The sequence below is a fragment of the Rhinopithecus bieti genome, unplaced genomic scaffold (assembly GCF_001698545.2).
Source record: "Rhinopithecus bieti isolate Rb0 unplaced genomic scaffold, ASM169854v2 scaffold_26710, whole genome shotgun sequence".
NCBI lineage: Eukaryota > Metazoa > Chordata > Mammalia > Primates > Cercopithecidae > Rhinopithecus > Rhinopithecus bieti.
In genome coordinates this window covers 54,672-66,993 of record NW_016811906.1, presented here as the reverse complement: position 1 = coordinate 66,993, position 12,322 = coordinate 54,672, and the positions used below count along the sequence as shown (strand labels likewise).

The 12,322-nt window shown below is 39.4% G+C and overlaps 1 protein-coding gene across 2 annotated transcripts in view; it reads left to right on the top strand.

Moving 5' to 3' along the window:
- Window positions 1-12,322, top strand: part of PTPN21 (protein tyrosine phosphatase non-receptor type 21) — an 85,740-nt gene that overhangs the window by 29,703 nt on the left and 43,715 nt on the right. Inside the window, exons 2-3 of one of the 2 annotated variants that reach the window (XM_017895379.1) lie at window positions 3,744-3,913; window positions 8,125-8,198. In XM_017895379.1, coding sequence (XP_017750868.1) covers window positions 8,170-8,198 — 29 coding nt within the window. In that variant the 5' untranslated portion in view covers window positions 3,744-3,913; window positions 8,125-8,169. The remainder of the gene's footprint in view (window positions 1-3,743; window positions 3,914-8,124; window positions 8,199-12,322) is intronic. The other variant, XM_017895378.1, reaches the window with a different exon arrangement.

Sequence of the window (12,322 nt, the reverse complement as noted above, 5' to 3'; positions counted from 1 at the left end):
CAGCCTGGCCAACATGGTGAAACCCCGCCTCTACTAAAAAATACAAAAAAAAAAAAAAATTAACTGGGTGTGGTGGCAGGTGTCTATAATCCTAGCTACTCAGGAGGCTGAGGCAGGAGAATTGCTTGAAACCAGAAGGCGGAGGTTGCAGTGAGCTGAGATTGCACCATTGCACTCTAGCCTGGGCAACAAGAGTGAAACTCCATATCAAAAAAAAAAAAAAAAAAAAAAAAAAAAAACAAACTGTTTTAGATCCTAAAGGATTCCTAATCTGGCATTATAGACCAAATGTGGTACATTCAGTCCAAAACTTGTGTTCTAAGATGGAGCAGAAAACAAACATAGTAACAGAAATGTTTTTTGCTATAACCAAATACATGTAGGTAATTTTAAAAGTCTTCTGAGGGGAGGAGTCAATAATTGATTTTGTTGGTAGTAGAGAGAATGAGTGAACTAAATAATATTTAAAAATATATAGTGGTTTTCAGGCTGGCATGGTGGCATACTCCTATAATCCCAGCACTTTGAGAAGCTGAGACAGGAGGATCACTTGAAGCTGGGAGTTTAAGACCAGCCTGGGCAACATAGTGAGACCCTGTCTTGACCAAAAAAAAAATTAGTAGTGTGTTGGCATGCATCTGCTGTCTAACTACTTAGGAGTTTGGGGCAGAAGGATCACTTGAGCCTGAGAGTTCGAAGTTGCAGTGAACTGTGATCATGCCAGTACACTCCCGCCTAAGTGATAGAGTGAGACTCTCTCTCAAAAAATAAAATATAATGGTTTTCTAGTACGAAAATGTACTTACATAGTTTTCCCTTATCCAGTCCTCATGATAGCATTGTGAGGGAGGTATTACTTTATTTGACACTTGAGAAAACCAAATTGGACTGATTGACTTTACCATTTCACTCCTAGTAAGTAACTGCTGGAAATCAAACTCAGAACTTTGGACTTAAGCATCAAGCTCTATTAAACCAGATTTCTGTTTTCTATACGTTTCAGTTTAAAAGAAGAAAAGAACAGTTCTTGTTTTCTATAAATGTGTGATACATATTCTGTGCTTACAGATAATAAGCAATTCATTTTAAAATGTCATAACTTCAGAATATAATTAACAATAGGACTTGGCCTTTCAGAAATATTACAGTGTGCTTGGATTTTCAAAAATTTTATTTCCATGCAGCTTGTCAAGGATTTATTATTATTATTATTATTATTATTTTATTTTATTTTATTTTTTTTTAAGGCAGGGTCTCACTTTGTTACCCAGGCTGGAGTGCAGTGGTGCAATCTTAGCTTACTGCAGCCTCTGTCTACCTCCTGGGTTCAAGTGATCAACCTGCCAAGTAGATGAGACTACAGGCGCATGCTACCACTTCTGGCTAATTTTTTGTATTTTTTGCAGAGGCAGTGTTTCGCCATGTTGCCCAGATTGGTCTCAAACTCCTGGGCTCAAGAAATCTTCCCACTTCAACCTCCTAAAGTGCTGGCATTCCAGGTGTGAGCCACCATGCCCAGCCAAAGATAAGGTTTTATATAACTTTCTCTTGCATAACTTTGAAGGAGCGGTGTAGTGTAGTGCAAAGTTATCCAACTTTAAAGGACACAAGAATTACCTAGGAGTTTAGTAGCTTTTTAGGGCCCAGGAAACCTTCTAGGTACTTCTGGTAGAGGTAGTCCAGGGACAATACTTGGGGGAAACACTGGCTTTGAGGTTTTACACAGATAAAAAATAACTACATCATAAATTAGTGATGGTGATTTAATCTATGGTATCTCTACAGTTCTTGGAATAGAACCAGGTACATAGGAAATGTTCAAAATACTCTATTCTTGTGTGATGACTTGGGTGGCAACTAAGAAGCAAGAGAATATTCCCTCTTTTCATTCAACAAAATTTATTGAATTCCAGCAGTATTCTAGGGACTTGTGGCTATAGGGGAAAATGGGCACATTCCTCATCTTGTTGAATTTATTTGATCAAGTCATTTTAAAGGTATAGTTCTTACCTTGTTAAAAAATAATAAAATGACTATTGAGGGCATGTTTGCATAATCTTTTCCCTTGCAGATTAAAGTTTTATTTTTTACTTGAATGAGGATTGCAGTTCAAAGAAATGACCTATTATTTCTCAGTTTTCTTGTTGCTTTAAATCTATACTGTCCAATACAGTAGCCACTAGATACTTGCAGCTATTTAAGTCAATTAAACTTGTATAATATTAAAAATACAGCTCCTCGGTGGCACTACCACATTTTAATTGCTCAGTAGCCACATGTGGCTAGTGGCTGCTTTATTGGACAGTGAGATGTAGATCATTTCTATCATCACACTGAGTTCTGTTGGGACAGTGTTATTCTGGAGTTTACAACTACAAAGCGGTGATTTTCCAATTGTCTTGATCTGTAGATTGATTTTGAGGCAAGTATTAGCAGTGGCTTGAGGCTGTCACATAAGTGCATTAATACCCTTTCAGGTTGACCAGGCCCAGGGCTAGTATTGATTTACCTTAACAGTTTCATTACACAGCCAGTGAGATATAAATGCTAAGACATCTGGGCATTTTCTTTGAACTTCTGAGTAATACACTAAGGGTTTAGTCATAGCTTTTCTCATGCACTGTGTGTGTGTGTGTGTGTGTGTGTGTGTGTGTGTAGAGAGAGTTAATTCACCTTCACAGCATTATAATTGTTTTAAATGTATATCTAATGAAATTTTGAGGACAAAGGGGTAAAGAAGAGTTGCAATTGCATCTGAATACTGAATACTGGAATTCATGGTACTTACAAAAAATAATTTCTTTTATAGAAACCAAAACTAAGAGTAGTGAAAAGTTGTTTTAACACTGTTTACTCAGCATTCCACTGGGTAGAACCCCAGTTGTGATTATTTAAAAATATAAATTATGAGGCTGAGTGCAGTGGCTCATGCCTATATACCTAGCACTTTGGGAGGCCGAGGTGGGTGGATCAGCTGATGTCAGGAGTTTGAGATCAGCCTGACCAACATGGTAAACCCTGTCTCTACTAAAAATACAAAAAATTAGCTGGGTGTGCTGGTGCATGCTATAATCTTGGCTACTCTGGAGGCTGAGGCAGGAGAATGCCTTGAACCTGGGAGGCGGAGGTTGCAGTGAGCTGAGATTGCGCCACTGCACTGTAGCCTGGGCAACAGAGTGAGACTCTATCTCAAATATATGTATATACATATATGTGTATATATAATATATATGTATGATAAATATACATATATACATATATGATAAATACATGTATGTATATACGTATATATACATATATGACAAATACATGTATGTATATATATATACATATATGTGACAAATACACGTATATATGTATATATACATATATATGACATATTTAGTGTTTTAGTAATAGAAAAACCAAGAATAAATTTTCTGTATTTTTGTTGTTTTTAAAACCTGCATATAAAACCCACTACATTCTAGTGTCTAGGTCATGAATGCATTTTTTTGGGGCAGAATTCAGTAAATGATATGCAAGTGCAATTGGATTTTTGCCTGTTTCCTGAATATGAGTAGCTAGTTACAGATAGGTCTTACCTCCTTTTTTTCCTTCAGTTTTTGCTGTTGTTCCTCTCTGAGAGGAAAGGCAATAAGAGACTGCTGTCATTTGGTCATGGGTCAGGGATTAGTGCGGCTGAAGTCATTGAAATCCTTTTGTATGTTATTGCCTCCTTCAGTGACCTTCTGTCTTTCCAGGTCACTTACTTCAGCCTCTGGTACTACAACAAGCAAAATCAGCGCCGGTGGGTAGATTTGGAAAAACCTTTGAAGAAGCAGCTGGATAAATATGCATTGGAACCGACCGTCTATTTTGGAGTGGTGTTTTATGTGCCTTCAGTTTCTCAGCTGCAGCAGGAGATTACCAGGTGAGAAATTACATGGCGTTTGTTTTTAGGAAATAGTCTAGTGAGATGTAAAAAGTGAAACTAAGGTTGAAGTCAGAAGATAAGTTTGAAACTTTGCCTCTCGCCCCACATTTTTAGCTACGATATTACAAAGAGGTTCTCATACGTGGCATGTCAGAGTGTTTTACTACATGTTGGGTAACTTATGGGTTCGCTAGGCACAAAGGAATAATTAAAGGGAAGAATGATGGATTTACCCTAGCTGTGCACTCTTCCTGTAGTGATGTTACCTTTAATGTTTGTGTTGTTTCTGATCCTTTGTAATTAGGAAAGGAGAGAAGATATTTTAGAAAATTAGTCACAAAATCTGTGTTCATTCCTCAAGGAAATGTGCTGAAAGGCTCCTAGAATTCTCTTCCTCTAGCTATATTCTGTAGACAGATTGGGGAGGGAGTACAGAGGAGAGGGAGGGAAGTGTTTAAGATCAGGAAATTTTGGCCGATAAGTGCACTTAATAGGTACAAAAGCAGAAAGGGAAGATGATATTAAGAAGCAGAATAGAGGAACTAAGTGTTCTTATTCTTTTTCCCCCTGAAGACAACGAAAAAAGGAATAAAATTTGAGTTCTTGAGCCTACTTTTCAAAGTTCTCTGAATCCCATCACTGCCTTATCTTTTTAAGCCTATTTAATGTTACTTTTGAGCCAAGCTGAGCTACTTCAAGGGCCCGAAACATACCACATGCCCTTTCGTCTTTGTGTCCTAGATCTTTCTCTCACATGTATTTACTGGAATCCTGTTTGCCTCCTGAGTTGTGGTTCAGAAGGTACCTCCTCCAAGAAGCATCTATGACCCCAGGACAGAATGAGTTTTGGCTTACGACCTAGAATTTGATTCTACTTGTGTTAAGATGGTAATTGTCATACCCTATTATTAGGATTTTGCAAGTATCTTTTTCCTAGGTTTTAAGCCCATGTTTTCTTTAGCTTTACTTAATGATATCTTACACAGTACCTTGCAGACAGTGAGAACCTGGTACTGTCCCGTGTTTGTGGAGTGCTGTTTGAGTCTGCCAGTTAATGATTAGGAGAGAATGGAAAGTCAAAGCAGTAAGGGTAGCAGTGGTAGGGATAAACACAAACTGGCTGTAAAAGTCTGAGATAGAAATAATGAAGAGAAAATGGAAACCAGAAGGAAAAAGCCTGAACTGATCACTTTAACTCATTTAAACATTTACTGAAGATACACTCTTAAGAACTGTGTTGAATAGAGTGGGAGGTGAATATGCTTTAATCCCACCCTGGAGGAGCTGCTCACAGTCTGGTGGAATTGACAGTTCATATAAATAGTTACAGTATCCTATGATAATAAATGCTTTAATTAAAGCTGTGGATTCCTAGGGGTGGGGCAAGGGGAACTTGAACAGGAAAGGTAGAGAGACTGACATTTAAATTGACTTTAGAAATGTTCTAGAGGGAATAGTTTTTGCAAAGCAGGGGGAGTAATCAAAATGATTACATGTCTTCAGGAAGTTTCAGGTATTACTTAGAAAGGAGATTTAAAAAATAGGCATTAGCAATAAAGTCATGGTACAATGAGGAAGAGATTTTCAAATTTAATGGAATCATTAAATTTATATTTTACAAAGATCACCCATCATAGAAGGTAGATCAAAGATGGCAAGACTATAGGCAGGAGACCAGTTTAGGAATACCTGTGCCATAATCTAGGTGTAGGTTTACAATATAGAACTGAACAGAAAAGCATTAGCTGTATTGAGAGAGAATGGGCCTATTAGAGTCAATCAGTAGGATTGCTCGTTGATTAGGTATAGGAGCGCCTGATAGAGAAGTTGTATCAGTAAGGATTAAGTATAGCTATATATAACAAAAACCCTAAATATCATTGACTTCTGTGAGAGAAGTTCAGAAGTCAGCCTTGCAGAGCTTGTCTGACAGCTCCACAGAGTCTTCACGGACGCTCGCTCTTTCTCTTAGTGCTCCAGTATCCTCAGTGTGTCCTTCGCATGTACTAGGTTACCTTTTGGTCCAAGATATCCAGAGTTCTGTCTATCACATCCATAGTCAGAAAGCAGATGAGTGGTTTCCTAGGAACGGGGTAGGAATGGGAGAGACAGATTATGAGGGGTGCAAGGAAACTTTTACAGGTGGTATGTTCCTCATCTTGTAGTGATGGTTTCATGGATATATGCATGTGTCCAAATTGTACACTTGAAATTTGAACAGCTTATTTGTATGCCAATTATACCTCAAAAATGGTGTTTTAAAAAAACCCACTCAAAGATATTGTAAGAAAACAAAGGGGGAGGGCCGGGCATGGTGGCTTACACCTGTAATCCCAGCACTTTGGGAGGCCGAGGGGGGCAGATCACCTGAGGTCAGGAGTTTGAGATCAGCCTGATCAACATGGAGAAACCCTGTCTCTACTAAAAATACAAAATTAGCCAGGTGTGGTGGCACACGCTTGTAATCCCAGCTACTCGGGAGGCTGAGGCAGGAGAATGGCGTAAACCCCGGAGGTGGAGCTTGCAGTGAGCTGAGATCCGGCCACTGCACTCCAGCCTGGGCGACAGAGCGAGACTCCGTCTCAAAAAAAAAAAAAAAAAAAAAAAATAGATGTAATAGGATTCCCTAAAGGAAAAAGCCAAAACATTCTTCTAACAGTATGATCTAAGTCAAAACATTGGCAAAGAACAAATTCCAAAAACTATATAACAAATTCTATATTCTAGCTATAACACATGTTAAAAACTTCCTTGAAAGGAAAATGACTTGAAGCTCTGTATTAAAAAGACATACTGTGTACCTGGCATGGTCAGTCCAGAGCAATCAGTGCCAACACATTCTGCAGAGTCACCAGAAATTGGGCATTGGGCATCCAGACTAAAGCTGTTATAAAATTAAGAAAATAAGATTGGTGTCAGACTTCTGGAAAAACACTTCATGCCAACAGACAAAAAAGTAACATTTAACATCCTCAAGGAAAGGAAATAGGAGGCAATGATTATATATCTAGCAAAAACGACCTGTGAACATATCTTAGCGTGAGCTGCCATAACAAAATATTATAGACTGAGTAGCTGATGTATTTTCTCAGTTTGGAGATCTGAGCATAGTTGAGGTCTCATGAGGGCTCCCTTCCTGGCTTGCAGAACTTCCGGCTGGGTCCTCACATGGCAGAGTGAACAAACACTCTGGTGCCTTGAGTTTTTACTTGCAAAAGAGGAAATTTTGTTTCAGTCATCAATAATTGTGCCTCATTTGAACCTCACTGGCTACGATACTGCTACTGCACAAAGCCTGGAAATTTTGACCATCATAAAGAAAACAACTAGGCTGGGCACGGTGACTCACGCCTGTAATCCTAGTACTTTGGGAGGCCGAGGTGGGTGGATCACTTGAGGTCAGGAGTTTGAGACCAGCCTAGCCAACATGGTGAAACACCGTCTCAACTAAAAATACAAAAATTAGCCAAGCGTGGTGGTGCATGCCTGTAATCCCAGCTACTCAGGAGGCTGAGGCAGGAGAATCGCTTGAACCTGGGAGGCAGAGGTTGCAGTGAGCTGAGATTGTGCCACTATACTCCAGCCTGGACGACGATGAGACCCCATCTCAAACAAAATAAACAAAAAAAAAAGAATACAGCTGCATGAATTAAAACACATCAAATATATCTTTTAAAATTCACGAATTCATAATACTTAAAAAAAAACCTCATTGGTCACCTTTGAAGCTTACTAGAATACAATTCATTATTCTGAATGGCAGTAAGTTTATCCTATCTTTATAGATTGTATAAAGAGGTAACAGTCATGAGTATTGGCTAAAACCTTGGGGTAAAAGAAACAGGCTGGCATCATCTGAACTCAGTGGGCAATGTCAGCATCACTGTAAGTGGGACAACCAAATACCATTTCTTCTGATGTGATGCATCAGGAAGTACCAGGCACCACCAGGTTAAATGACTAAAATGAACTTGTATCAAAGCAAGCCTCTAGTCTGCACTGTTCAGTAAGGTAGTTGTTAGCTATATGTGGCTATTTATAGTTAATTAAAATTAATACAATTAAAATTTTTCTTGCACTAGCTACAGTTCAGGTACTGAATAGCCACATGCGGCTAATGGCTACTATATTGGGCAGCGCAGATACAGATAATTTCTATCACTGTAGAATGTTCTTTTAGACAGTGCTGCTCTAAATCTAATGATCAGTTTTCAGGAAAAATGTGAGAGCGTGTAAACTTGCCAAATGACCCCATGAGACTACGACCACAAAAGTCCAGAAGGTAGGAAATTCTACATGACAAATGGCTCCATTTCTGTTAATAACATGAAAATAAAAGGGAATAAAAACTTTCTTTTTTATAGCAAGAGAGATTTAGAAATATCCATTAAATGTAATCTGTAGACCTTTTTTGGATTCTAATTTAAGAAAATTGTAAAATGCATTTTGAGGCCATGATGAAAATTGCATACGAATCAGGTATTGAGTACTCAGTATGAAGATATTCGTTTTGTTGGGTGTGATAAAAATGTAGTTACGTTTTCAAAAAATAAAGCTTACCTTTTAGGGATGTGTACTGAAGTACTTACAGGTGGCATGACGTCTGGGATTTGCTGTAAAACACTGGTGGTGGAGGGGGCACAGGAGAGGATGGATGGAGAAAACGTGGTAAGCATAAGGTTGATGGGTGAGGCACCATGATAAGGAGATGGGGTCACTATACTTAATATCTATACATACATTTCAGAATTTCCAAAATAAAACTTAAAAAGTAAAAATGCCACTGCCTACACATTGCCTTCTATTACTAGTCTAAGAAAACAGATGAAGAGAAAAGCTGCCTCTTCATACATTATTTGGAATTTCTGTTGTGCAAAATGGGGTCACCTAATTTATTATATAATTCTTGTCATATATTGTATGAAATATTTTATATTGGAAAGTTGATCAGTAACTTGATAAAGATTTAGATAAAATATTTGATCAGCATATTTTTACTTTCGGGCAAGTTTATAGAATACTTGCTTTTGAATTAAAATGTGCAATTTCTTTTGTTCCTTGGCTGACAGTTTTGAATTCAGGTCTGCGTGTTACATTTTATTACTGCTTTGTTTTTTTCCTATTATTTCATTCTTCTTGTTGCTCAGTTGCCAGGCTGGAGTGCAGTGGCGCGATCTTGGCTCACTGCAACGTCCGACTCCTGGGTTCAAGTGATTCTCCTGCCTCAGCCTCTGAAATAGCTGGGATTGCAGGTGCTCACCACCATGCCCGACTAATTTTTGTATTTTTAGTAGAGATGGGGTTTCACCATGTTGGCTACGATGGTCTCAATCTCCTGACCTCCTGATCCACCCACCTCGGTCTCCCAAAGTGCTAGGATTACAGGCATGAGCCACCATACCCGGCCTGCAAAAATATTGAAATAACATATTTATAAGCCATCTTCAGCCCCACCAATATATAGAAATTTTAGCAAAGAGTGATAATGCCACTGAAGTGAAATTTCTTGGCCATCTGCTCCTACAGTAAATACTTCTTTAAGAAAAACATATTTATGGCTGGGTGTAGTGGCTCATGCCTGTAATCCAGGCACTTTGGATGGCCGAGGTGGGAGGATCGCTTGAGCTCAGGAGTTTGAGACCAGCCCGGGCGACATAGAGAGACCCTGTTTCTTTAAAAAATTAAAAACAATTTAGCCAGGTGTGCTGGTGTACACCTGTGGTCCCAGCTACTCAGGAGGCTGAGGCTTGAGGATCACTTGAGTCCAGGAGGTTGAGGCTGTAGTGAGCCATGATTATGCCACTGCACTCCAGCCTGGACTATAGAGCAAGACCCTGTCTCAAAAAAAAAAACAAACTGTCTGTCTGTGTATCCATCCATCCATCCATCCATCCGTTCATCCATCCCTAGTTGCTTCCATTAAAGGATTTGAGGGATAATACAATAACATATAATAACCGCTTATGTTTTTTACTGTATATTAAACACTGTCCCAAGTACTTTATTAATTTAATTCTCATAACAAATCCTATGACGTAGGTGCTATTATCTCTATTTTGTAGATGAGGAAACCAAGACACAGAAGGGTTGAACACCTTGCCCAAGGTCACACTGCTAGTATGTACTGGAATCGGGACTGAAGCAGGCTGGCTCCTGAGTCCTTGCTCTCAACCATTGTGTTTTGTGGACTGTCGTGTAAAATACTAAATGAATAAAAATACTAGAAACATCTATAACTATAGATTTGTCGTGGTTAAGAACAAGACCTTTGGGCCATTCGGACCTGGGGATTCAAACTCCATCTCAGTCTAGCTCTATGCATTTGAGCATGTTGCTTAATCTCTGAGCTCCAGCTCTTCATCACTTAAAGGTAGCTATTATTAAATAGTGGAGAAAGCAATTAAGAGGGATAATAATGATTGTGACTATGCCTGGATTTTAGCTGTGAGCTTAATGGCTGCCAAAGCAAAAGAAGAAATCTGAGTTCCATCATTCATTATGTAACACAGAGAAGCATACCTCTTTGCAAGCATGACACATTTTCCTGGTATATCATTTAAACAGAAACTTTCAGGTGTGATTTTATGTAAGACATTGAATCAGAAATTAATAAGTTAAAGCAAATATGGAAGAATCAATTCTCACAACAGTACAATGTAAGGCTGTGGAAAGCTACATTAATTGGGTTCAAGTATATTGCTTTTCATGTTTTTTGTTTTTTGTTTTGAGACGGAGTCTCTCTGTGATGCCCAGGCTGGAGTGCAATGGCACCATCTCAGCTCACTGCAACCTCCGCTTCCTGGATTCAAGCGATTTTCCTGCCTCAGCCTCCCAAGTAGCTGGGACTACAGGTGTGTGCCACCACGCCTGGCTAATTTTTGTATTTTTTTTTTTTGAGACGGATCTGGCTCTTGTCGCCCAGGCTGGGAGTGCGGTGGCGGATCTCAAGCTCACTGCAAGCTCCGCCTCCCAGGTTCACGCCATCTTCCTGCCTCCGCCTCCCAAGTAGCTGGGACTACAGGCGCCCCACCTCGGATCGCCTGCAGTTTTTTGTATTCTTTAGTCAGAGACGTGACGGTTTCACCGTATATAGCCCAGGATGATCTCGATCTCCGACCTTGTGATCCGCCCGTCTCGGCCTCCCAATAAGTGCTGGGATTACAGGCTTGAGCCCACCGCGCCCGGCCTTAATTATTTGTTATTTTTACTAGAGATGGGTTTGGGTTTCACCATGTTGGCGCAGCCTGGTTCTCCAAACTCCTGACCTCAAAGTGATCCGCCCGCCTTGGCCTCCCAAAGTGCTGGGATTATAGGTGTGAGCCGCCGTGGCTGGCCCTTTCTAGTGTTTTTGATTTAAGGAAAAGGCCTAGAATATTTAGAATGGAATCTGTGAATAGCATGTTCAATAGACAGACTTCCCTAAACACAATCTTCCTCAGATAAGCTTTTGAAAAGAGCTGCTTTATAGAAAATCTCAAGTTTTTCTGTCTGATGGATCCCACAACTGCCAGCATCCCATTAGCTAATGGAGGGAAATCCATGGGTTTGGCTGTTAGCAGGTGGAAGGGGAAAAGGTGGATCCAAATTCTTCTTACTTGAATGGATGGTGTTTTGGTCAGGTTCTTCAGTAATAAAGAACAGAAGTTTACATGTCTGTGGCTGAAATAAGACGATAAAGACTCATATGAAATGATTAAAGGAGTGGGCTCTCAGAGGAATTCAAACATGAACTGTAACTGGGTTGCACTTCACAGGCACCAAATATGGAGGACATTTTGGATTCCAGATGGCTCCATAGACTGCTCTGGCAGAGTGTCTGTGATCTCCATTTAGCACTGTATCCCCAGCATCTAGAATAATGCTTAACATATAGTAGACCCCAGTAATTACCTGTTGAGCAAATACATAAAAGGAAGTAGTAAATCTTCACCCTCGAGTTTTATCAAAATGGAGAAGTGAGTGGCTTCAAGTATGTGATTGATACAGCTGCTGTTTGCCGGCTATGCTCTTAGTTGTTTACGTATATTATTATTGGAATATGTTCAGTCCTGTGAAGGGTGATGGTACCCTCATTTTACTGGTGATAGAATTTGAATTCACAGATTATGACTTGCCCAAGTTCATGCAGAATACTAATTTGGAGAGTTCAGGTCTGCTTGACTCTAAACCTTGTTCTGGTAACTGATGCCCTATATATTGAAAGTACAAACAAGGTGGTAAACAGAAGTAAACCCACATTACCAGATATTAAGAAAGCATCTTAACAGCTGTTTTGAGGGATTTCATCAGAAATATTTTAATATCAGCCTGGTCTGAAATCTCAGAAACCATTTTTCTCTGGCTTTACTTTCCAGTGCTAGGGAACTTCCACCAAACAAGGTAAGCAAAGTCTTATATTACCAAGTT